Source organism: Nerophis ophidion, linkage group LG07, assembly GCF_033978795.1.
Source record: "Nerophis ophidion isolate RoL-2023_Sa linkage group LG07, RoL_Noph_v1.0, whole genome shotgun sequence".
Classification (NCBI taxonomy): domain Eukaryota; kingdom Metazoa; phylum Chordata; class Actinopteri; order Syngnathiformes; family Syngnathidae; genus Nerophis; species Nerophis ophidion.
In genome coordinates, this window is record NC_084617.1 from 47806542 (window position 1) to 47834431 (window position 27890).

The 27890-nt window shown below is 42.8% G+C and overlaps 1 protein-coding gene across 4 annotated transcripts in view; it reads left to right on the forward strand.

Moving 5' to 3' along the window:
• Window positions 1-225: 225 nt before the first annotated feature.
• The window catches only part of tmem161b (transmembrane protein 161B), a 75761-nt gene continuing 48096 nt past the window's right edge, over window positions 226-27890 (forward strand). For 2 of the 4 annotated variants that reach the window (XM_061906297.1, XM_061906300.1), the window contains exons 1-2: window positions 226-323; window positions 426-694. In XM_061906297.1, the coding sequence (XP_061762281.1) occupies window positions 692-694 (3 nt within the window). In that variant the 5' untranslated portion in view covers window positions 226-323; window positions 426-691. Of the gene's footprint in view, window positions 324-425; window positions 695-4053; window positions 4151-10641; window positions 10701-27890 lie in introns of those variants that run through there. The other 2 variants (XM_061906298.1, XM_061906299.1) reach the window with 2 other exon arrangements.

Consider the following 27890-nt stretch of genomic DNA (forward strand, 5'->3'; position numbering starts at 1 on the left):
AAAATAAATACTACATATTTCTTACGAAGGTAGATAATTGAAACAAAATACGTACCAATCAAAAGCTTTATTTCATTTAGACTTGCCCATAAAATTAAAGCTATTGGATCAAATGTAAAATTACATTTACTTGTATTCAGTTAGCCTGCTCCGCTACAGTGAAGGAATCTGTTCAACAAAATGTTTTCTCAATAAAGTTAACCAAAAAAAATCCACCACATTTCCGGTCTTTGGGGCCCTAAATATAACATACCTAAGCTGGAATTCTCGCCTGTTCAAAATGACACACGTTTGTACTAATTTCACACGACATTTTAGTTCAGGTATGTAATGATTATTTTCTAGTTAAAACATTTATTCGTTTCAAATTTTATAGATGCACATACACTTAACTAAATGCTCATAACGCACGCTTTTCTTAACAGGCATATCCGCGGACGCCTCCTCACCCGGAGTTTCAGCGTGACCTCTACACTGCAGTTGAAAAATACTTGATAGCGGAGACAAAATCAATTAAACTGTGACGACGTGATCCTTCCATGGCGGAACGGTGACAATCTGACGGAAAGTTCCATTCATTCTTGTGTACACAAGCAGCAAGAAGGGCTTATGTGCTCCTCGCCGCGTCGTCTCCGGCTCGGAGTGCTCAGTGTTGTCGGCGTTGAGCCAGTTTGGTGTGCCCTGCATCAACATGGTGAGTGTGTGACAGACAGCAATATTATCTCTCTTCAATTACATCGTGCATGCTTGAAATGATCATTTGACACTTTTATATTGTTATTACTTCTGATATGTTCTCGAATGCAGTTAAAGCTCAGTCCCATCTTGTCAGGTTAGCAGTGCAGCTAGCTTGCAATCCATGCTATTATCCAACTTAACCACAGGTGTACCAGCAGTAATTATTGTGAAGTGAATTATATTTATTTAGCGCTTTTTCTCTAGTGACTCAAAGTGCTTCACATAGTGCAGGTGTCACAAACCTTTTTGAAACCAAGAGCTACTTCTAGGGTACTGCTTAATGCAAAGGGCTACCAATTTGATACACACTTAAATTAATTGCCGAAAATAGGCAATTTGCTCAATTTACACTTCTTGGGTACTGATTAATGCAAAGGGCTACCAGTTTGATACACACTTAAATAAATTGTCAGAAAGAGTCAATTTGCTCAATGTACCTTTATCTCTGTTATTATTAATAATTAAGGACATTTTTCTTTGTGGAAACACTGATCATCTTAATGATTTCTCACAATAAATATATATTTTTGATGACATGTTTCAAATGGGTTAAAATCCAATCTGCACTTTGTTAGAAAATATAACAAATTGGACCAAGCCATATTTCTAACAAAGACAAATCATTATTTCTTCTAGATTTTCCAGAACAAAAGTTTTAAAAGAAATTCAAAAGACTTTAAAATAAGATTTAAATTTGATTCTACAGATTTTGTAGATTTGCCAGAATATTTTTTATGAATTTTAATCATAAAAGTAAGTTTTAAGAAATATTTCACACATATTCTTCGTCGTAAAATAAGAAGCTAAAATGAAGAATTAAATTGAAATGTATTTATTATTCTTTACAATAAAAAATACAATTACTTGAACACTTTTTTAAATTGTCAGGAAAGAAGAGGAAGGAATGTAAAAGGCAAAAAGGTATATGTGTTTAAAAATCCTAAAATCATTTTTAAGGTTGTATTTTTTCTCTAAAATTGTCTTTCTGAAAGTTAAAAGAATCTAAGTTAAAAAAAAATAAACAAATTAATTTAAACAAGTGCAGTCCAAGTCTTTAAAATATTTTCTTGGATTTTCAAATTCTATTTGAGTATTGTCTCTCTTAGAATTAAAAATGTCGAGCAAAGCGAGACCAGCTTACTAGAAAATAAATAAAATTGAAAAACATAGAGGCTGCTTACTGGTATTGGCTGCTATTTTAGCTATTATTAGAACAGGCCAGCGGGTTACTCATCTGGTCCTTACGGGCTACCTGGTGCCCGCGGGCACCGCGTTGGTGACCCCTGACATAGTGAAACCCAATATCAATTTTTTTTTACATTTAAACCAGTGTGGGTGGCACTGGGAGCTGGTGGGTAAAGTGTCTTGGCCGAGGACACAACGGCAGTGACTAGGATGGCGGAAGCGGGGATCGAACCTGCAACCCTCAAGTTGCTGGCACGGCCGCTCTACCAGCCGAGCTGGTATCTGATCATATCGGAGCAAAATTGCTCGTGGTTCTGATGTCAAAATATAAGCAGGTGTTTACTCTCTGTAGGTATATTTAAAGGGGAACATTATCACAATTTCAGAAGTGTTAAAACCAATAAAAATCAGTTCCCAGTGGCTTATTTTATTTTTCGAAGTTTTTTTTCAAAATTGTATCCATCATGCAATATCTCCAAAAACTGTTTTAAAGTGCCTTATTTTCACCATCGCTATATCCACCCGTCTATTTTCCTGTGACGTCACTGCGTGATGCCAATACAAACAAACATGGCAGATAGAACAGAAAGATAAAGCGACATTAGCTTGGATTCAAACTCAGATTTCAGCGGCTTAAACGATTCAACAGATTACGCATGTATTGAAACGGATGGTTGGAGTGTGGAGGCAGATAGCGAAAACAAAATTGAAGAAGAAACTGAAGCTATTGAGCCATATCACGACAGACAGCGGCAACGAGGACGAATTCGGCGATCGCCTTCTAACCAACGATTGCGTCTTTTGACAACTGGTGCAACTTGAATCCGTCGATTGGTATGTATTTGTTTGGCATTAAATGTGGGTGGAGGGAAAGGCTGGATGCAAATATAGCTACAAATGAGGCATAATGATGCAATATGTACATACAGCTAGCCTAAATAGCATGTTAGCATCGATTAGCTTGCAGTCATGCCGTGGGCAAATATGTCTGATTAGCACATAAGTCAATAACATCAACAAAACTCACCTTTGTGATTTTGTTGACTTTATTGTTGGAAATGCATCTGCTTTGAGTGTCGCAGGATATCCACACATCTCTGTCGTAGCAGCGCTATCGTCGGTAGCGATGCTACGACAGAACAGAACAAATGAGGGACTTTCGCATCTTTTGACAACTGGTGCAACTTGAATCCGTTGATTGGTATGTGTTTTTTTGTCATTAAATGTGGGTGGAGGGAAATGCTGGATGCAAATATGGCTACAAATGAGGCATAATGATGCAATATGTACATACAGCTAGCCTAAATAGCATGTTAGCATCGATTAGCATGCCGTGACCATTGATATGTCTGATTAGCACACTCCACGTAAGTCAACTTGAATCCGTCCCTGTTCGTGTTGTTACACCCTCCGACAACACACTGACGAGGCATAATGTCTCCAAGGTACGGAAAACAGTAAAAAAACGGAAAATAACAGAGCTGATTTGACTTGGTGTGTGTAATGTGTTTGAGAAAATGGCGGATTACTTCCCATTGTGACGTCACGGGTGAAAGGTCATTGCTCCGACAGCGAACAATTGAAAGGCGTTTCAATCGCCAAATTCACCCTTTTAGAGTTCGGAAGTCGGTTAAAAAAACATATGGTCTTTTTTTCTGCAACATCAAGGTATATATTGACGCTTACATAGGTCTGGTGATAATGTTCCCCTTTAATGCTGTGTTTACTGTCCACCGTGTGTTTGTGTTGCCTCCATCCAGATTGTTGATGCAGGAAACACAAGTATGGTCCTGCACATAAATTTAAGGGGGTCAACCCAGAAAAAAACTAGGCAAACCATTGGAAACATCTTTTGTAAAATGTGTATTATTAAGTTATAAATTACAGCAGGATAATTTCAAAATATGTAGTACTCTATACAAACTGGAAGGTGTACTGAAAATGAATCAGATACAAAATAGAGACAGGCATATTATTGGCCGATATTTGGTAAATCTGCATCGGCCTTCTTTGTACACACACACACACACACACACACACACACACACACACACACACACACACACACACACACATATATATATATATTAGGGCTGGGTGATATAGCCTTTAATATTTTGATATTTTTAGGCCATATCGCGATACATGCTGGTGGAGCAGCAAGGCCATGACATCATCACTTGAACCACCTGCCCTCTTCAATCCATGCCACCTCTCTCTCTGACCAGTAATAACTTTTATATTTTTCGATATTTTGCCTTAGTCTTGAATTAACACTTGATACATATAATCACAGCAGTATGATGATTCTATGTGTCTAAATTAAAACATTCTTGTTCCTACTGCATTTATATATGCTCATTTTGAACATTCATGCAGAGAAGGTAATCACAACTAAGTCAATTGACCAAAACTGTATCTATTAAACAGTTATTAGCAGGTGACTTTTCAAATTATGCTACATATTAGCAGTAATGCTACTTTTGGTAGCAACACTTGTGCCCCAAACTTGACAAATTAAAGTTGTCTATTCGACATCTTTCCGCTTGAAGCCGAACCACCGCCAGACAATGGACCCCCTGCTGTTTTTCTTGGGAATTAATTTGTCTTTCATTTGTTACCAGATTCTTACCTTCTTTCTCTCATATTACCACTGGCACGGCTTCGCTAGCATCACAGCTAACGTTACCCATGCTGCTACATCTCTGCTCCGCGAGGGCGAATCATGTTCGTCCTTCGTTTTCGAAGATGACCAGGTGACTTCACGTTGATTTGTGTGTGCGAAGATGGCTGATGAGGCCAATCCTTGCACGGAATGACCGGCTGCAGTGAGGGCAGGTTATGGCTGGGGGTTGGCTGGCTGAGAGGGAGGAACAGTCTCTTGTCTTGAGCAGCTGTCGCTTCTGTTCGGCTTCATGGATCCGTTTTTCCTCGAAGTCTGCTACACCATGCCAGACTGCAGAACGCCAGTTTGAACGGTGTTGGGCAACGGCTTCCCAGGTCTCTGGGTCCAGACTACAGCCCTTGAGACTGGTTTTTAGGGTGTCCTTAAAGCGTTTCCGTTGTCCGCCGCGTGAGCGCTTTCCATGGTGCAGTTCACCGTACAGAAGCATTTTTGGTAGGCGTTCGTTTGACATACGGCAGACATGGCCAGCCCATCTCAGCTGGGAACGCTTGAGGATGGCATAGATGCTCTCCATCTCAGCCCTGTGGAGGACCTCAGTGTCTGGGATCTTGTCCTGCCACCTGATATTGAGCAGCTTCCTGAGGGATCTCATGTGGAAGGTGTTAAGTTGTTTAGCATGCCGGCTGTATACAGTCCAGGTCCCACAGGCATACAGCAGGGCAGGTAGGACAACAGCACGATAGACCTTTAGTTTGGTCCGTAGGCTGAGCCCTCTGCGCTCCCAGACAGAACTGCGGAGTCGGCCGAATGCAGCACTTCCATGCGCTATCTTATCCATGACTTCCTCGTCGATGTAGCCCATGCGTGACAAGGTGCTACCCAGGTAGACAAACTTTTCAGCAGCTTTGAGGTCCTCACCATTCACGCTGACGAGGGGCTCAGTTTGCAGGTTTCCAGGAGCGGGTTGATGCATCACCTCTGTTTTCTTTGTACTGATGGTGAGTCCAAAGTCTGAGCATGCTGTGGCGAAGCTGTTGATGCTCAGTTGCATTTCCACCTCGTTGGAAGCATTCAGTACACAGTCGTCTGCAAAAAGGAAGTCGTGAACCTTGGTGGTCTTTACTTTTGTTTTTGCCTGGAGTCTTCGCAGATTAAACAGCTTGCCATCAGTACGGTAGCACAGGTCTATCCCCATATCTCCAGACCGGAAAGCATCTGTCAGCATGGCTGAGAACATCATGCTAAACAGAGTGGGTGCCGGAACACAGCCTTGTTTGACTCCATTTTCCACATGGAAAGGCTCAGATGATGCGCCGTTGTCCTAGACTTGTGCCTGCATTCCATCATGGAATTCACGGACCATGTTTATGAAAATGTTTGAGCAGCCAAACTTGGCCTTGATCTTCCAGTGGCCCGCTCGGCTGACAGTGTCGAAGGTCTTCGTCAGATCTACAAAGGTGGAGTATAGAGTGACGTTCTGTTCTCGGCACTTCTCTTGGAGTTGGCGAGCGGCGAAGATCATGTCGACTGTACCACGACCCTGCCCGAATCCACATTGGCTCTCCGGTAGGAGGTCTTCGTGTTCAAGATGTTCCGTCAGGCGGTTTAGCAGAATTCTGGCCAGGATCTTTCCTGCTACAGACAGCAGGGCAATACCGCGGTGGTTGTTGCAGTCCTGCCGGTTGCCCTTGCATTTGTATAAATGGACGATGGAGGCATCTTTGAACTCCTGGGGCAGCTTCCCTTGGTTCCACATGGTCCAGAATAGGGCTACCAGTTGTTTGGTCAGAGGTGGCCCACCAGCTGTGTAAATTTCTGCTGGAATCGCATCAGCACCAGGTGCTTTGGCATTTGGAAGTCCACTGATGGCTTTGATGACCTCAACTTCCGTTGGTGGTTCGTCAAGGGAAGTGTTGACAGGGACTTGAGGGAGGCGTGCCATGGCTTCCTCATTAATGGCTGAGGGGCGGTTGAGAACACAGTGGAAGTGCTCAGCCCAGCGCTCAAGGATCTTCTCTCTGTCTGAGACCAGTGTGCTGCCATCAGCACTGAGGAGAGGGGAAGATCCTGATGTTGTGGGCCCATAGATCGCCTTGAGGGTGCAATAGAACTTCTTGCTGTCATTCTGGTCTGCGTAGTACTGAATCTCGTCAGATTTTCGGCAGAGCCAGTCGTCCTGCATCCGACGCAGCTCTCGCTGGATGGTTGCTTTGATGTTCTTGAGAGCAGACTGTTTTTGAGAGGATGTTGGATCGCTGAGGTGGGCTTTGTGCAGACGATGTTTCTCCTGGAGAAGATCTCTGATGTGATCATCATTCTCATCAAACCAGTCCTGTTGCGTGCGGGCTGTAGATCCTACTGAATTGAGAGCAGCAGTGTAGATGGTGTCGCTGAACGCAGCCCAGTCCTCCTCGAGGTTCCCAGAGGGTTTCAGGTCCTGCAGTTTGCTTGTGAGCTCTTCAGTCAGCGATTGCTTGACAGAGGCATCGGTGAGCCTGGAAACGTTCAAGCGCTTCGGAAATTTGGAACCTCGAGGCCTCCTGGGAGGATGGATCTTGATATTCAGCTTAGACACAAGGAGCCTATGGTCAGTCCAGCACTCTGCACCACACACCGCCTTTGTAACCCTGACATCCTGTCTGTCCCTTTGCCTCACGATGACATAGTCCAGTAGGTGCCAGTGTCTTGAGCGGGGATGCATCCATGAGGTCTTTGGAAGGCTGAAAACCGAGTTTGTGATCAAGAGCTCATGTGCCGCACAGGTCTCCAGCAGAAGGGTGCCATTGCTGTTACAGCTGCCCATGCCATTTTTGCCAAGGACTCCTTCCCATGACTTATGATCAGTGCCGACCCTGGCATTGAAGTCACCGAGGATGATGAGCTTGTCTGCCCTGGGCACTACTGCGATGGTAGCGTTCAGGTCTTCATAGAACCTCTCCTTGACATCATCTGTGTTCATCATTGTGGGAGCATAGGCACTGATGAGCGTGGCAGACTTTCCCTGGAAGAGGCAGGCGCAGCGTCATCAGGCGGTCACTGACGCCTTTGGGAAATGGAGCCAGTTTACTGACCAAGTTGGATTTAATGGCAAAGCAAACTCCTGCGTCACGCCGCTCTGCTTCAGTGCGGCCGATCCAGACGAATGTAGAGCCAGCACCAGTCTCTGTCAGCTGTCCCTCTCCAGCTAGACGTGTTTCGCTGAGAGCAGCGATCTGGATGCCATATCGGTCCAGCTCTCTGGCGATCAGGGCAGTTCTCCTCTAAGGTCTTGATAGGTCACCAGCCCTATCAAGAAGTGTGCGCACATTCCATGTGCCAAGGGTGATCGGTGTCACCTTTTTCTTGTTTCCTTTTTTCTTACCGCTAGTTATGGGACTCCTGCCAGCTGCGGCTAGCTGGCCAGGAAGAGGTGAGGCAGGCAATTTTTGGGGCACCTTTTCTAGCCCGTTCCTCATGCCAGGAGGTAGGCAGTGCATACCTAAAGAGGGCTGCCTAGTCGCTCGGGGGGCTGCCGAAGTCCAGTGCTGCCTCAGTCATTGGACAGCGACCCTATGGCCCGAGCCGCCTGCGTGCGAGTTTGTGACTATGGCTTCCAGTGAAGTCCACACCTGCCACTTCGCCACGTGCCCGACGCCGCAGGACTTGGGTGAGGGTGGGGGAGATTGCGGGGGTTGTGTGTGAAGTCATGACTTGCGCAGTGCATTGGATTTAGGTGAGGGTGGGTTGCGCAGCGCCGACCTCACTCTCTCGCCCGAGTCCACCTGTATCCAGTGGCAAGACATAGTCGAGACGGCTGGAGGTGGATCCAGGTGTAGTGGATGGCCTGGACACATTATAACATAACACATCCAGCCCGAAGCGCTCCACAGAGCCTGCTGGTGTCGCCATTCAGCCCGTTGAACCTCTGAGGGTTTCTTCCGCGCAGTCAGCCGAGAACCAGTCTTCTATCCCAGTGTGCTGGCTAGGCTAAGCACCACGGGAAGTGCCATACAGGCATGCAGGAGGACCAGGACTATCACTAGAGATATTTCCTTAGCCAGAGGACCCTTGCTGAGGTAAGGTGCTACCTACGGTTGAACGCGTCTCCACTGCTCTAGAGTCCAGTGGCAACGTCCTTTACACCACTTCATCAGACGTTTTGCGTTAGACTTGGTGATGTATGTAGGGTTGTAATGGTACGCAAAAATTTCGGTTCGGTACGTACCTTGGTTCAGAGGTCACGGTTCGGTTCATTTTCGGTACAGTAAGAAAACAACAAAACATACATTTTTTGGTTATTAATTTAACAAATTTGCTAAATATTCCACTAAAAATATTTTTCTTAGTGGAATATTTGATGTGAAATAATCGGAATCTTGGATAGGTCAATAATTCATAATAACATTGCTTTTGATTCAATATTATGTTTTGTGCAATGACAGTTTGAAAGAAAAAAAAAACAGCTTTGTTTTATTAGTCAACGTTGCAACTTTTTCTAAAAAACATTTAGCCTTTAAGTTTTTTTATTTCACTTTTGTTTCTGTTTTTGTTTAATAGTATTTTTAGAATGTGCCGTGGGCCTTTAAAACATTAACTGTGGGCACCCCTGCTATAGATAATAAAAAATAAAATCTGATAAATCAGGTAAAAAGTAGAGCCTGGCGACGCATGCGCGCTTATCATAACTCTCTCGCTCTCTCTGTCCCTCCCCCTCCCTCACGAATGTTGCTGCGCACTTAATTTTTTGTTTTGTTTTTAACCCCTTCTCAAACCTAAACGTACATTGAAAATACATGCAACCCTAACTTAAAATGCCGGACATTTGAGGCATTTAAGAAACTCCACCTGGACAGCCCCGCAAAAGAGGACATATCCGGTGAAAAGAGGAGGTATGGTCAGTCTATCGTAACCTGGTCGCTGCTAGCATGCCGTGTGTTGTTGTTTTTTTGGTTAATTGAAACTTTTATTAGTAGATTGCACAGTACGGTACATATTCCGTACAATTGACCACTAAATGGTAACACCCGAATAAGTTTTTCAACTTGTTTAAGTCGGGGTTCACGTAACTCACTTCATGGTGCCTCGGTGTGCATTGTTTACACAACAAGCGATGCGCTACTTAAAATGTCCGTGTGGAACTCCTTCGGTACACCTCCGAACCGAAACGAAACCCCCGTACCAAAACGGTTCAATACAAATACACGTACCGTTACACCCCTAGATGTATGGCTTAGATGCAGCTGCTCGGCCGTGGAAAACCATTCCATGAAGCTCTCTGCGTACTGTACGTGGGTTAATTAGAAGGTCACATGAAGTTTGGAGCTCTGTTGCAACTGACTTTTCAGAAAGTCTTTGCACTATGCGCTTTAGCATCCGCTGACCCCTCTCATTGTCGTTTGACATGCTCAGTGACATCACACACTAAGTCACTGAAGAAGGACTTTTTCGAAATTTCCATACAGGGTGGATACGTTCTGAAGCTAATCTGTGTGGTTGCAATTAGATGGTCAAAATATTTTTAGATTGCGTCCTTATTTACATCACAGTGTTTCCCATTACTTATTTAATTTAACATTTTTCACTTTAAATGCTTTAGCATCCGCTGACCCCTCTCATTGTCGTTTGACATGCTCAGTGACATCACACACAAACTAAGTCACTGAAGAAGGACTTTTTCGAAATTTCCATACAGGGTGGATACGTTCCGAGGCTAATGTGAATGGTTGCAATTAGATGGTCAAAATATTTTTAGATTGCGTCCTTATTTACATCAGTGTTTTCCATTACTTATTTAATTTAACATTTTCACTTTTAATGCTTTAACATCCGCTGACCCCTCTCATTGTCGTTTGACATGCTCAGTGACATCATACACAAACTAAGTCACTGAAGAAGGACTTTTTCGAAATTTCCATACAGGGTGGATACGTTCCGAGGCTAATGTGAATGGTTGCAATTAGATGGTCAAAATATTTTTAGATTGCGTCCTTATTTACATCACAGTGTTTTCCATTACTTATTTAATTTAACATTTTTCACTTTAAATGCTTTAGCATCCGCTGACCCCTCTCATTGTCGTTTGACAGGCTCAGTGACATCACACACAAACTAAGTCACTGAAGAAGGACTTTTTCGAAATTTCCATACAGAGTGGATACGTTCCGAGGCTAATGTGAGTGGTTGCAATTAGATGGTCAAAATATTTTTAGATTGCGTCCTTATTTACATCAGTGTTTCCCATTTCTTATTTAACGTTTTTCACTTTAAATGTCACCTATGTGCAAATGCAACTGGTTTCTTTGCTGACTAAGACATACCGTAACTTTTTGGCCATCAATAGGCCTCTCTGAGCTGCCACCTTATCACTGTAGAGGAGTTTGCGTGTCCCAATGATCCTAGGAGCTATGTTGTCCGGGGGCATAAAGCCCCCTGGTATTGTCTCCCAAGGCAAACAGGTTCTAGGTGAGGGATCAGACAAAGAGCAGCTCGAAGACCTTTATGAAGAAGAAAAATCATGGACCCAGATTTCCCTCGCCCGGACGCGGGTCACCGGGGCCCCCCTCTGGAGCCAGGCCCGGAGGTGAGGCACGATGGCGAGTGCCTGGTGGCCGGGCCTGTTCCCATGGGGCCCGGCCGGGCACAGCCCGAAGAGGCAACGTGGGTCACCCCTCCAATGGGCTCACCACCCATAGCAGGGGCCATAGAGGTCGGGTGCATTGTGAGCTGGGCGACAGCCGAAGGCAGGGCACTTGGCGGTCCGATCCTCGGCTACAGAAGCTAGCTCTTGGGACGTGGAACGTCACGTCACTGGGGGGGAAAGAGCCTGAGCTAGTGCGCAAAGTCGAGAAATTCCGGCTGGATATAGTCGGACTCACTTCGACGCACAGCAAGGGCTCTGGAACCACTTCTCTCGAGAGGGATTGGACCCTCTTCCACTCTGGCGTTGCCGGCAGTGAGAGGCGACGGGCTGGGGTGGAAATTCTTGTTTCCCCCCGGCTCAAAGCCTGTACGTTGGAGTTCAACCCGGTGGACGAAAGGGTAGCCTCCCTCCGCCTTCGGGTGGGGGGACGGGTCCTGACTGTTGTTTGTGCTTATGCACCAAACAGCAGTTCAGAGTACCCACCCTTTTTGGGAACACTCGAGGGAGTACTGGAAAGTGCTCCCTCAGGTGATTCCCTTGTCCTACTGGGAGACTTCAACGCTCACGTTGGCAACGACAGTGAAACCTGGAGAGGCGTGATTGGAAAGAATGGCCGCCCGGATCTGAACCCGAGTGGTGTTTTGTTATTGGACTTTTGTGCTCGTCACAGTTTGTCCATAACAAACACCATGTTCAAACATAAGGGTGTCCATATGTGCACTTGGCACCAGGACACCCTAGGCCGCAGTTCCATGATCGACTTTGTAGTTGTGTCATCGGATTTGCGGCCTCATGTTTTGGACACTCGGGTGAAGAGAGGGGTGGAGCTTTCTACCGATCACCACCTGGTGGTGAGTTGGCTGCGATGGTGGGGGAGGATGCCGGACAGACCTGGGAGGCCCAAACGCATTGTGAGGGTCTGCTGGGAACGTCTGGCAAAGTCTCCTGTCAGACAAAGTTTCAATTCCCACCTCCGGAAGAACTTTGAACATGTCACGAGGGAGGTGCTGGACATTGAGTCCGAGTGGACCATGTTCCGCACCTCTATTGTCGAGGCGGCAGATCGGAGCTGTTGGTGCCTGCCGGGGCGGAAATCCTAAGACCCCTTGGTGGACACCAGCGGTGAGGGATGCCGTCAAGCTGAAGAAGGAGTCCTATCGGGTCCTTTTGGCTCATAGGACTCCGGAGGCAGTGGACAGGTACCGACAGGCCAAGCGGTGTGCAGCTTCAGCGGTCGCGGAGGCAAAAACTCGGACATGGGAAGAGTTCGGGGATGCCATGGAAAACGACTTCCGGACGGCTTCGAAGCGATTCTGGACCACCGTCCGCCGCCTCAGGAAGGGGAAGCAGTGCACTATCAACACCGTGTATGGTGCGGATGGTGTTCTGCTGACCTTGACTGCGGATGTTGTGGATAGGTGGAAGGAATACTTCGAAGACCTCCTCAATCCCACCAACACGTCTTCCTATGAGGAAGCAGTGCCTGGGGAATCTGTGGTGGACTCTCCTATTTCTGGGGCTGAGGTCGCTGAGGTAGTTAAAAAGCTCCTCGGTGGCAAGGCCCCAGGGGTGGACGAGAGCCGCCCGGAGTTCCTTAAGGCTCTGGATGCTGTGGGGCTGTCTTGGTTGACAAGACTTTGCAGCATCGCGTGGACATCGGGGGCGGTACCTCTGGATTGGCAGACCGGGGTGGTGGTTCCTCTCTTTAAGAAGGGGGACCGGAGGGTGTGTTCCAACTATCGTGGGATCACACTCCTCAGCCTTCCCGGTAAGGTTTATTCAGGTGTACTGGAGAGGAGGCTACGTCGGATAGTCGAACCTCGGATTCAGGAGGAACAGTGTGGTTTTCGTCCTGGTCGTGGAACTGTGGACCAGCTCTATACTCTCGGCAGGGTTCTTGAGGGTGCATGGGAGTTTGCCCAACCAGTCTACATGTGCTTTGTGGACTTGGAGAAGGCATTCGACCGTGTCCCTCGGGAAGTCCTGTGGGGAGTGCTCAGAGAGTATGGGGTATCGGACTGTCTTATTGTGGCGGTCCGTTCCCTGTACGATCAGTGCCAGAGCTTGGTCCGCATTGCCGGCAGTAAGTCGAACACATTTCCAGTGAGGGTTGGACTCTGCCAAGGCTGTCCTTTGTCACCGATTCTGTTCATAACTTTTATGGACAGAATTTCTAGGCGCAGTCAAGGCGTTGAGGGGTTCCGGTTTGGTAACCGCAGGATTAGGTCTCTGCTTTTTGCAGATGATGTGGTCCTGATGGCTTCATCTGACCGGGATCTTCAGCTCTCGCTGGATCGGTTCGCAGCCGAGTGTGAAGCGACCGGAATGAGAATCAGCACCTCCAAGTCCGAGTCCATGGTTCTCGCCCGGAAAAGGGTGGAGTGCCATCTCCGGGTCGGGGAGGAGACCCTGCCCCAAGTGGAGGAGTTCAAGTACCTAGGAGTCTTGTTCACGAGTGAGGGAAGAGTGGATCGTGAGATCGACAGGCGGATCGGTGCGGCGTCTTCAGTAATGCGGACGTTGTACCGATCCGTTGTGGTGAAGAAAGAGCTGAGCCGGAAGGCAAAGCTCTCAATTTACCGGTCGATCTACGTTCCCATCCTCACCTATGGTCATGAGCTTTGGGTCATGACCGAAAGGATAAGATCACGGGTACAAGCGGCCGGAATGAGTTTTCTCCGCCGTGTGGCGGGGCTCTCCCTTAGAGATAGGGTGAGAAGCTCTGCCATCCGGGAGGGACTCAAAGTAAAGCCGCTGCTCCTTCACATTGAGAGGAGCCAGATGAGGTGGTTCGGGCATCTGGTCAGGATGCCACCCGAACGCCTCCCTAGGGAGGTGTTTAGGGCACGTCCAACCGGTAGGAGGCCACGGGGAAGACCCAGGACACGTTGGGAAGACTATGTCTCCCGGCTGGCCTGGGAACGCCTCGGGATCCCCCGGGAAGAGCTAGACGAAGTGGCTGGGGAGAGGGAAGTCTGGGTTTCCCTGCTTAGGCTGTTGCCCCCGCGACCCGACCTCGGATAAGCGGAAGATGATCGATGGATGGATGAAGTGAGAATAGAAACTGTGATGTATTGCTATATCAACTAAATAACAGAAACTTGTCTTTAGTTTTGTTGGTTTTAATGCAGACAGTGCGGAAACATCCTGACACTTCCAATGTGTCGGTTTAACTAGTTGCGGTGTAGTGTTCAAAAGCTTATATACAAACCCCGTTTCCATAAGAGTTGGGAAATCGTGTTAAATGTAAATATAAACGGAATACAATGATTTGCAAATCATTTTCAACCCATATTCAGTTGAATATGCTACAAAGACAACATATTTGTTGTTCAAACAGATAAACATTTTTTTTTGCAAATAATCATTAACTTTAGAATTTGATGCCAGCAACACGTGACAAAGAAGTTGGGAAAGGTGGCAATTAATACTGATAAAGTTGAGAAATGCTCATCAAACACCTATTTGGAACATCCCACAGGTGAACAGGCTAATTCAGATTGGGTATAAAAGCAGCTTCCATGAAATGCTCAGTAATTCACAAACAAGGATGGGGTGAGGGTCACCAATTTGTAAGCAAATTGTTGAACAGTTTTAGAACAACATTTCTCAACGAGCTATTGCAAGGAGTTTAGGGATTTTACCATCACTGCACATAAGTTTTGATAATACGGACCTTTGATCCCTCAGGCGGTACTGCATCAAAAATCGGCATCGTTGTGTAAAGGATGTCTCCACATGGGCTCAGGAACACTTTATAAAACCAATGTCAGTAACTACAGTTGGTTGCTCCATCTGTAAGTGCAAGTTAAAACTCTGCTATGCAAAGCAAAACCCATTTATCAACAATACCAAGGAAAGCCGCTGGCTTCGCCGGGCCCGAGCTGATGCAAAGTGGAAAAGTGTTCTGTGGTCTGACGAGTCCACATTTCAAATTATATTTGGAAACTGTGGACCTCGTGTCCTCCGGAACAAAGAGGAAAATAACCATCTGGATTGTTATAGGCGCAAAGTATAAAAGCCAGGATCTGTAATGGTGTGGGGGTGTATTAGTGCCCAAGGCATGGGTAACTTACACATCTGTGAAGGCACCATTTATGTTGAATGGTCCATACAGGTTTTGGAGCAACATATGTTGTCACCCATCTAACGTTATCATGGACGCCCCTGCTTATTTCAGCAAGACAATGCCAAGCCACGTGTTACAACAGCGTGGTTTCGTAGTAAAAGAGTGCGGTACTTTCGAGGCCCGCCTGCAGTCCAGACCTGTCTACCATGGAAAAAATGTGTGGCGCATTATGAAGCGTAAAATACGACAGCGGAGACACCGGACTGTTGCACGACTTAAGCTCTACATAAAACAAGAATGAGAAAGAATTCAACTTTCAAAGTTTCAACAATTAGTTTCCTCAGTTACCAAACATTTATTGAGTGTTGTTAAAAGAAAAGGTGATGTAACACTGTGGTAAACATGCCCTTTCCCAACTACTTTGGCACGTGTTGCAGCCATGAAATTCAAAGTTAATTATTATTAGCAAAAAAAAATTAAGTTTAACTGTTTGAACATCATATATATTGCCTTTGTAGTGCATTCAACTGAATATGGGTTAAGGATTTGCAAATCACTGTATTCCGTTTATTATTACATCAAACATAATTTCCCAACTCATATGGAAACAAAGTTTGTACTACTGCTATCTAGTTTATCAAATCTGCAACGACCTTCAAATGTACTTTAATTATTTTATTATCTTATCCACGCTCATCTTACCTGGCTAACAGACACATTCTCCACTGATAAAGAGCACCCTTGTTTGAAATTGTTTAACTGTATTTATTGGCAGGCTTAAAGGCACACTGATATGAGATTTTCTTATTTAAACGAGGATAGCAGATCCATTCTGTGTGTCATACTTGATCATTTCGCGATATTGCCATATTTTTGCTGAAAGGATTTAGTAGAGAAAAGCAACAATTTCCCCATTAATTTGAGCGAGGATGAAAGATTTGTGGATGAGGATATTGATAGTGAAGGACCAGGAAAAAAAAAAGAAGTTTAAAAAAAAAAAAGGCGTTTGGATTGGAAGAGATTCAGATGTTTTTTAGACACATTTACTAGGATAATTTTGGGAAATCCCTTATCTTTCTATTATTTTGCTAGTTTTTTTGTGAGTTAAATAGTACCTAAAGTCGGAGGGGTGTGTCCGCTGGTGTGTTGAGGCCAGTCTCCAAAGGAAGTCACGGCAGCTGCATGGACGGCGCTAGGTCCGCTGATCTCCGGTAAGAGGCGACTTTCTACCACAATTTTCTCACCGAAACCTGCCGGTTGACAAGTGGTCGGAACCATGTTGGCTTGACCCCTCTGATCCATAGTAAAGCTTCACCTCCGGGAATTTTAAACAAGGAAATACAGTGTGTTTGTGTGGCTAATGGCTAAAGCTTCTCACCTCCATTTTTCTAATTTGACTTCTCTATTATTAATTGAACAAATTGCAAAAGATTCAGCAACACAGATGTCCAAAATACTGTGTAATTGTGCGATGAAAAGAGACGACTTTTAGCCGCAAGTGGTGCTGGCTAATATGTCCCCTCCATCCAATAACGTCACGCGCACGCGTCATCATTCCGCGACGTTTTCAAGAGGAAACTCCGCGGTAAATTTAAAATTGTAATTTAGTAAACTAAAAAGGCCGTATTGGCATGTGTTGCAATGTTAATATTTCATCATTGATATATAAACTATCAGACTGCGTGATCGGTAGTAGTGGGTTTCAGTAGGCCTTTATGTAATTAAAAAAAAGTATCAATCATTATCGATATTGATCAAATTTAATTTTTTTTTTTTGTGAAATAGTTTTCGGCCATATCGCCCAGCTCTACTTAAAGGCCTACTGAAACCCACTACTACCAACCACGCAGTCTGATAGTTTATATATCAATGATGAAATCTTAACATTGCAACTAGGGCTGGGCGATATATACGATATATTGCGGGTTTGTCTCTGTGCGATATAGAAAATGACTATATCGTAATATTCGAGTATAGGTTCTCATGCAGTAGCTTTTAGCTGCGGGCATTCAGGCTCTTTTCACTCTTTCCTGTCTCTCCTCACAGACAAGCAGGCGCACATTCTTACATACGTCACTTCATACGTCACATACACGCTCTCGCCCAGCAGAGAGGTAGCGGCGTGGCTAACGTTAGCTGCTAACGTAGCCGTACGAGAAAGACGGTGGGGATCTGGTAACAAATGAAGGAACACTTTATTCCCAATAAAAACAGCAGGGGTCCATCGTCTGGCGGTGGTTCGGCTTCAAGTGGGAATATGTCGAACAGACAACCGTAACTTGTCAAGTGTGGGGCGAAAGCGTTGCTATAAAAATTAGCATTACTGCTAATATATAGCATCATTTGAAAATTCACTCGCTAGAGAATGAAGAGAATTTAAAAACCGTAGTAACCTACCACATAGTGAAGGACGAATACTATTTGATTTCCTATTATGCAGCTCATTTTTATTTGACACTTAAAAAGTCTCCGACAATCTTGCACTTCATGTTTTGGAAATTACTTGAATGTTTGTGCCATTGCTTAATAACTTTAATAAATATACTTTTGGCCAATTGACTTAGTTGTGATTTCCCTCTCTGCATGAAAGTTTAAAAGTAGCATATATGAATGCAGTATGAACAAAAATGTTTTAATATATCCACATATAATCATCACACTGCTGGGATTATATGCATCAAGTGTTCATTCAAGGCCAAGGCAAAATATCGTAATATATATCGTATATATCGCGATATGGCCTAAAAATATCGCGATATTAAAAAAAGGCAATATCGCCCAGCCCTAATTGCAACACATGGGTTAGTTTACGAAATTGCAATTTTAAATTTCGCGCAAAGTATCCTGTTGAAAACGTCGCAGTATGATGACGCGTGATTACGACCTCACCAATTGTAGCGGACATTTTGATCCAGCACCGATCCCAGCTATAAGTCGTCTGCTTTAATCACATAATTACACAGTATTCTGGACATCTGTGTTGCTGAATCTTTTGCAATTTGTTCAATTAACGATGGAGACGTCAAAGAAGAAAGATGTAGGTGGGAAGCAGTGTATTGCGGCCGCCTTTAGCAACACAAACACAGCCGGTGTTTCCTTGTTTACATTGCTGAAAGCTGACGGTGAAGCTTTACTATGGAACAGAGCGGTCAAGCGAACATGGTTCCCTACCACATGTCAACCGGCAGGTTTCGATGAGAAACTGGTGGCAATAAGTCTGCTCTTACCGTAGACATGAGCGGAGAGTTTGCGTCGTTCTTCCTGCAGTTGCGGACTCTCTTGCCTCCTCCCACCTGCCGCCCCCGACCTTCGGATATTTACACGGTGAAGGAGGGAGGGGGGGGGGGGGATCTCAGCCTGGCTGCCTTGCCTCATCGAGAAACGTGGCTTCCACACCCGTGGCCACACCCCTCCGACTTTCAGGTACGACCATATACTCTCACTAAAACACTAGCAACACAATAAGCTGATAAGGGATTTTCAAGAATTATCCTAGTAAATGTGTCTAATAACATTTGAATCGCTCCCAGTGCCCTCGTCTTTTCTCTTTTCTAGTCCTTCACTCTCACTTTCCTCATCCACAAATCTTTCATCCTCGCTCAAATTATTGGGGAAATCGCCGCTTTCTCGGTCTGAATCGTTCTAGCTGGTGGTGGCCATGATTGTAAACATTGTGAGGATGTGAGGAGCTCCACAAGCCGTGACGTCACGCGCACATCGTCTGCTACTTCCGGTACAGGCAAGGCTTTTTTATTAGCGACCAAAAGTTGCAAACTTTATCGTCGATGTCCTCTACTAAATCCTTTCAGCAAAAATATGGCAATATCGCGAAATGATCAAGTATGACACATAGAATGGACCTGCTATCCCCTTTTTAAATAAGAACATCTCATTTCAGTAGGCCTTTAAGTCGCCACCGCTATTTTTTGCAGTCAAAAATTTTCTTAAACATTATATAGATTCACCTGGTCACAACTTTGGATACATGTGCACATTCTCCGATAAACTGCATAAAAACAGCTGTTTTTAGCAGCATTCGCTTGGCTGCATGTCGCATGCCTGTGTTATGGATTTGCCATGATTTGATGAAAATATTTAATGTTACCTTTTTGTGTTTCCTCCGGGCCTGAGAACCCACACTCCCCCCTGTGTGAGAGCGTGACTGAATGTCTAAATAAGTGCTTCCACCTCACGTTGACCACAGGACTGAGGCAGCCTGCAAAAAACAATAGTCATATTTAAATGGTAAATGGGTTATACTTGTATAGCGCTTTTCTACCTTCAAGGTAGGGCTGGGCGATATGGCTTCTTTTTAATATCTCGATTATTTTTAGGCCATATCACGATATACGATATAAATTACGATATTTTGCCTTGGCCTTGAATGAACACTTTGATGTATATAATCACAGCAGTATGATGATTCTATGTGTCTACATTAAAACATTCTTCTTCATACTGCATTCATATATGCTACTTTTAAACTTTCATGCAGAGAGGGAAATCACAACTAAGTCAACTGACCAAAAGTGTATTTATTAAAGTTATTAAGCAATGACACAAACATTCATCTCATTTCCAAAACAGAAAGTGCAAGATTGTCAGAGACATTTTAAGTGTCAAATAAAAATGAGCTGCATAATTGGAAATCAAATAGCATTCGTCCTTCACTATGTGGTAAAGTAGGTTACTACGGACGCTATGAAATTCTCTTCATTCTCTAGCGAGTGACTTTTCAAATGATGCTACATATTAGCAGTAATGATACTTTTTATAGCAACGCTTTTGCTCCACACTTGACAAATTACGGTTGTCTGTTCGACATATTCTCGCTTGAAGCCGAACCACCGCCTGACGACGGGCTCCCTGCTGTTTTTATTAGGAATTAATTCTTCCTTCATTTGTTCTTTCACTCGTACGGCTACGTTAGCATCACAGCTAATGTTACCCAGTCTGCCACCTCTCTGCTGAACGAGGGCGTATACGTATGTGACGTATGACGAGACAGTATGTGACGTGTGTAAGTTTGTGCGCCTGCTTGTCTGTGAGAAGGAGAGACAGGAAAAAGTGAGAAGAGCCTGTAGTGCAGGGGCGCTCACACTTTTTCTGCAGGCGAGCTACTTTTCAATTGACCAAGTCGAGGAGATCTACCTCATTCCTATTTATAATTTATATTTATTTATTTATGAAAGAGACATTTTTGTTTTCAAGTTAATGGTGTTTAATGATAATACAAGCATGTTTAACACACATAGATTCCTTTCTTTCATGAAGACAAGAATATAAGTTGGTGTATTTGATTCTGATGACTTGCATTGATTGGAATTAGACAGTGGTGCTGATAACGTCTGCATTTTCAAATGGAGGAAAAAAAAAGTCCTCCTTTCTGTCCAATACCACATGAAAGTGGTTGGATTTGGCATCTCATTTGTCCAACTTGCATACTCGTTTTTAAACATTTTGTTATGAGAGTAGCATATGTGTGTGGCCCTTTAATGTCTGGCAGCAGGTGAGTGACGTCAGTGACTGTGCGGGTGGGCAAGCAAGTGAGAAAGCGGTCCCTGAGGGCGGGGGAGAAATACATTGGCATCAAACTCCGTAGCTTGCTAGCTTGTGCACGCTAGCTTTCTGAGACTCTTATTTTGTAAGCACAGGCAGGATGAAACAGGTCTTTTATGGTGAAGACAGGAACTGTGCTGTCGGTCTTTAGAGTTTTGACAGTAGGTACGGAGTCTCTAGAAATAAAATGTGTTTCTCTGCGTCCGCCCTGTTAGTGATTTTTTTCTTAAATATGAGCTCGCAGCAGCCAGCGTCATCTCACAAGATCCTCGGGTGCCGAGAATGTCAAACAACTGACGAAAGTGAAGTCTTGGTATGATTGATGATTGCTAATTTTTATGTCTATTTTTTAATGCCTGGCTTGAGATCGACTGACACACCCTCCGAGATCGACCAGTCGATCGCGATCGACGTAATGGGCACCCCTGCTGTAGTGTAATGCCTGCAGCTAAAAGCAACTGAGTGAGAACGTATACGTGAATATTACGATATAGTCATTTTCTATATCGCACAGAGACAAACCTGCGATATATCGTCCAGCCCTACTTTAAGGTACTCAAAGCGCATTTACACTATTTCCACATTCACCCATTCACACACTGGTGGCGGAAGCTGACATGCAAGGCCATAACCACGACCCATCAGGAGCAAGGGTGAAGTGTCTTGTTCAAAGACACAACAGACGTGAAGAGGTTGGTAGAAGGTGAGGATTGAACCAGGTTGCTGGCGTGGCCGCTCTCCCAACTCCGCTACGCCGTCCCCAATCAATCAATATTTCTATTGATTGACCAGTGAGAGGTCTTCAAACAAACACAAAATTATCTAAATAGTGGACGTTTGACTTAATAGAGCTTCCAAGCTCAGCTTCATGAGCCAATACCACCAGCCCACCCCCTACAGATTTCAATTGGTTGCCAGGTAGAGGGGGTTAAGCAGAGTGTTTCAGATAAGAGAGTTCATGCTGATACAATTCCCCCAAGAAAGGAGATCCTTGCAGGTTTCTTCTAAATAAGGGTCAGAAGCACCCACCTAACATGAAGATGTGGGCTTTTGACCTATATAGTTTGACCAGTCCAGGCACTGGAGTGGACTAGGATAGGGTGTTTTGAGCCAGAGATGTTGTTTGGTCACACATCACCTCTGAGCAAAGATAATTGCCACGTTATTGGCACCCTGTCTCCCCTCAGTGACTCTAGAGGAAGTATTTATTGCTTTTAGCTTTTGCAGCTTACACCACGCTGTGTGACGTGCATGAGCCCCGGGGCCAATTTAAAATGTAGGTCCAGAGTGCCAGTTTGTCAGTCATTGACTTTATCCCGTTCTTCTGCTTTGGCTGACATGGGTTTAACGCCCATGGACTCAGTCATTATAGTACACATTTATTTCTCTTTATCTTACAAATCACTATATTGAACACATTACTTTAAATTTTACCATGTGTAATTTTACTGTTGTCACCTCAGACTAGTCATATGTTAAGAAGATATGAATTATGCCCTTGCGTTTTTTGTCCCTTGCTCTAATGAAACACAAGTATGAAGGTTGACACCCATATACACAATACTCTAACTAAGGCTGGGCAATATATTGATATATGCGATATATCGCAGGCTTGTCTCTGTGCGATATAGAAAATGACTATATCGTAATATTCGATTATATGTTCTCACACTGTTGCTTTAAGCTGCGTGCATTACATTACTGGCGTGTCTCACTCCTTCTCCTATGTCCTTCTCACAGAGACGTAAAATAAGCCCACCTTCTTACATGAGTCACATACTATCGCGCATGTAGCGTCACATGCTCTCGCCGAGAGCTAACGTTAGCATTGCTAACGTTAGCTGAGGCAAGTCGAGTTGCATTTAGCTGCGTGCATTACATTATTTACTGGCGTTTCTCACTCCTCCTCGTCTCCTTCTCACAGAGACAGAAAACAAGCCCACCTTCTTACATACGTCATATACTCTCGCGAGTCTAGCGTCACAGCAGAGAGGTAGCAGCATGGCTAACATTAGCTGAGGCAGGTCGTACAAGCAGAGCGTATCTTGTGACAATACAAGAGAGAGATGGTGCGAAACTTATCACGAATGGAGGAAGAACAATAAATGCCCAACATAAAGAGCAGGGGATCCATCATCTGGCGGTGGATTGGCTTCAAGTGGGAAGATATTCAGCAAACAACAGCAATATGCTGTTCAATGTATATTATATGATGATTAACTTGTGTGATGACTGTATTATGCTGATAGTATATATTCGTACCATGAATTGATTAACGTGGACCCCGACTTAAACAAGTTGAAAAACTTACTGGGGTGTTAATATTTAGTGGTCAATTTTAAGGAATATGTACTGTACTGTACAATCTACTAATAAAAGTATCAATCAATCAATGCAAAGTATGCAGCAGAAGTGTTACTACAGAAAGGTGGCAACACTATTAATTTGTTCTTTCATTTAAAAAGTCACCCGTGAGAGATTGAAGAGTATTTAATGAATACAGTTTTGGTCAATTGACTTAGTTGTGATTTCCCTCTCTGCATGAAAGTTTAAAAATAGTATATATTAATGCAGTATGAAGAATAATGTTTTAATGTAGACACATAGAATCATCATACTGCTGTGATTATATGCATCAAGTGTTCATTCAAGGCCAAGACAAAATATCGTAATATATATCGTATATCGCAATATGGCATAAAAGTATCGCTATATTAATAAAAGCCAATATCTCCCAGCCCTAATTCTAACTATAGAAGTTATTCATTGACATCACTTTAGTACAAGGATACACCTTATGGTGAAAAGATTGAATTAACTAACTCAGTCTTTTAACTCTTAACTTTTTAATTGTTTTCTCTCTGTAGTTACTCAGTCAAAGATGACTAATTAAAAATAGTGACATATTATTGTTCTTTAAGTCAGTAGTTCTTCATTTGGTTTATGGTATTCCCCCAAAGGGACACAAATGATTAGAATATTGTGTAAAAGTCTGTTAATTTCAGCAATTCCACTTCAAGTATGTGATATAAACTCATTACACACAACGTTAACTATCCCAAACTTTTGTTAAAGGTGCCTTAAGCAGTAATGTGGCCAGAAATGGTACTGCACTCACGGTTCAAAATTTTGTAGTCCCCTCCCACTGTCCCTGACCGAGGTTGCCAGATATGAATCTGAATCCTACTCCAAGGAACTTTAAATGGCAATTAACGAGTCCTACGCTGTAGGTTTCTCTTGTTTATGCTTCTTGCAAGATGCTTTACTAAGTAATGATGCCACATTTTACTGATGTCGATTAGCCAAATGTATTTGTAAACTTGCGCAGTAATATTTTCGTCGGGAGTCTGGACAGATTGTTGGCTTTACCCTGTTAAAATATTTAGTTTGACCGTACGAACCACGATCGAAATAAATTACATCTAATAATATCTAATATTATATATCACATTAGCCTATTTTTATGGCAAGCCAAGGCCAACAGTAAAATGACCGCCGCATTTCGTTCAACATAACTCCATGTTGCATCCAACCTGACACTGCATTCGCTTACATGTACGCACTCACCATATTTCAGTGCAGCGTGTGATTCTATGAGCCATCCCATGTTACGCATAAATCATATAGCCTACTCCCATGTCAATACACAAAGTAGAAAATCATTACTGCAATAAGAAACATATGTTTAATGTACCCTAAGATTTTTTTGTTAAAATAAAGTCAATAATGCAATTTTTTTGTGGTCCCCTTTATTTAGAAATGTACCAAAATTATTTTAATACCGGTACCAAAATATTGGTATAGTTACAACACTAATCCAAACACAGCGAGCTTAACTGCGACACACAACATTAATGAAAAAATACATAAATTAAGTGTGCCCAAAGATTCCCACGTCTAGTATCAATACATGCGCAACATTTTCTAATTGATTAGAATAATCACACAATCCTGTGTTGTTTTCCTATTAATTTCAATGAGCTATTTAGATATTTACAGTATGTTATAACATCAGTCTAATAATATGTTTCTTGTTCCTAGTTCTATTCTCTGATTACACCTACACTCCCCTGACTTTGGAATACTGCTTACCTTTCTTTATTCCAACTATCTTGCATTGTTTTAATTGACCTTACCACACATTTACCTCACTTCTAGCTTTATTTATTCTAAAGTTTTTTTGAACTCTTTCGTATATCAAATCTTATTTTATTTCTGAAGCTTTATTTTTCATGCAGTGTGAGCACACAGCTGCTTTACTTTATTTTCCTCTGTCCAATTAACTACAGTGTAAATTGCTATTAATTCTGATACCTTGTCACTAATTTTCTCAAAACTTTTTTCTTGTGGAATAACTGCTGAAGCTCCAACTTTATTATTTATAGTTTTATATACATTTGTATTTATTTTTTACATATGTTGAGTAATATTCCTCTATATTTTTTGTTTGATATTGATTTAAACTCATATTCTTTAATAAGTGCTTATCCATGCCTCGGATGTCGTATGCCAGGTTATGGTAATTTGATCTCCTTTTTTATTTTTTTACGTCTCCGAATATCCATCCAAAACTCAAAGTATTTTTCTCAGCAATTTAATGGAGCTGATGATATCCCACCACGATACCCTTCCATCTCAATCCAGTCACAAATCAGAATATGCCTTTCCGCCAAAAGATTTAAGTTGATACGCTCGCAGATTGTTTGTTGACACTTGACAGGCGCCACAGGTGTGGTGGCCAAAACTCAGGCAAGAACCGGCTTACGGTGCTTCTGATTGTTTTATATTGTGTGGTACTAGGGCTGGGCGATATGGCCTTTTATTAATATCTCGATATTTTTGGACCATGTCACGATACACGATATATATCTTGATATTTTGCTTTAGCCTTGAATGAACACTTGATGAATATAATCACACCAGTATGATGATTCTATATGTCACACAACTAAGTCAATTCAGCAAAACTGTATTTATTAAACAGTTATATATAGGGGTGTAACAGTACACAAACATTTTGGTTCAGTACGTACCTCGGTTCAGAGGTCACGGTTCAGTTAATTTTTGGTACAGTAAGAAAACAACAAAATATACATTTTTTGGTTATTTATTTGCCAAATTTGCTAAATATTCCACCAAAAATATTTTTCTTAGTGGAATATTTGATGTGAAGTAATGGGAACTTTGGATAGATCAATAATTCATAATAACCTTGATTTTGATTCAATATTATGTTTTGAGCAATGACAGTTTGAAAGTAAAAAAAACAGCTTTGTTTTATTATTGTTATTATTATTTGTTTTCTAAATTATATTTGGCATTTAAGTTTTTTTTTATTTCTCTTTTGTTTATGTTTTTGTTTATTTTAATAGTATTTTAGAATGTGCCATGGGTCTTTAAAACGGTGTTTCTCAAATGGGGGTACACGTACCCCTTGGGGTCCTTGAAGGTATGCCAAGGGGTAAGTGAGATTTTTTTTAAAATATTCTAAAAATAGCAACAGTTCAAAAATCCTTCATAAATATATTTATTGAATAATACTTCAACAAAATATGAATGTAAGTTCATAAACTGTGAAAAGAAATGCAACAATGCAATATTCAGTGTTGACAGATAGATTTTTTGTGGACATGTGCCATAAATATTGATGTTAAAGATTTCTTTTTTTGTGAAGAAATGTTTAGAATTCAGTTCATGAATCCCCAAAGAGGGCACTTTATGTTGATGATTACTTCTATGTGTAGAAATCTTTTTTATAATTGAATCACTTGTTTATTTTTCAACAACTTTTATAGTTATTTTTATATCTTTTATACAAATAGTTCAAGAAAGACCACTACAAATGAGCAATATTTTGCACTGTTTTACAATTTAATGAATAAGAAACTGATGATATAATGCTGCATTTTACTTCTTTATCTATATTTTTAAACCAAAAATGCTTTGCTCTGATTAGGGGGTACTTGAATTAAAAAATGTTCACAGGGGGTACATCACTGAAAAAAGGTTGAGAACCACTGCTTTAAAATATTACCTTTGGGCTGCAGATGGCTTTCGGAGCACACTTTTGACACCCCAGCTATAGATAATAAAAAATAAAATCTGATAAATCAGGTAAAAAGCAGAGCCTGGTGACGCATGCGCATTTATCATAACTCTCTCGCTCTTTCTGTCTCTGCCCCTCCCTCACGAATGCTGCTGCGTGCATAATTAGTTTTATTTTTAACCCCTTCTTAAACCTGAACGTACATTGAAAATACACGCAACCCTAACTTAAAATGCCGGACATTTGAGGCATTTAAGCAACTCCACCTGGACTGCTCCTCAAAAGAGGACATATTCGGTGAAAAGAGGAGGTATGGTCAGTCTATCGTAGCCCGGTCGCTGCTAGCATGCCGTGTGTTGCCGCGGTGTGTATTGTTTACACAACGTGCGGTACGCTACTTAATATGTTTGTGTGGAAACTCGTTTTCACCTCCGAACCGATCCCAAACCCCCGTACCGAAACGGTTTAATACAAATGACATATCAAAACAACACTAAATTAAAGTGTAGTTTTTGTAAAAAAAACAGCACTACAATAGTTTAAAACAAATAAATTGCACTTTTGTGCATGATGTCACACAAGATATTTCAATAAGTGTCAAATAAAAATGAGCTGCATTATAGGAAATCAAATAGCAGTGCTGCTACTTTATGTAGCAACGCTTCTGCTGCATAATTGTTCAACATATTCCCGCTTGAAGCCAAACCATCGCCAGACGATGCACCCCGTGCTGTTTCTTTGGAATTAATTCTTCTTCCTTCATTTGTTACCAGATTGGCACCTTCTCCCTCTCGTATTACCACTTGCAAAGCACCTTTAGCATCACAGCAAATGTAACCCATGTAGCTACCTCTCTGCTCGGGGAGGGCTGTGTGACGTTGCACGCGTTACGTATGTAAGAAGGTGCGCTTGTTTACGTCTCTGTGAGAAGGAGAGACCAGAAAGTGTGGGAAACGCACGCAGTGTAATGCCCGCACTAAAAGCAACTGTGTGAGAACATATACTCGAATATCACGATATAGTCATTTTCTATTATCGCAAAGAGACA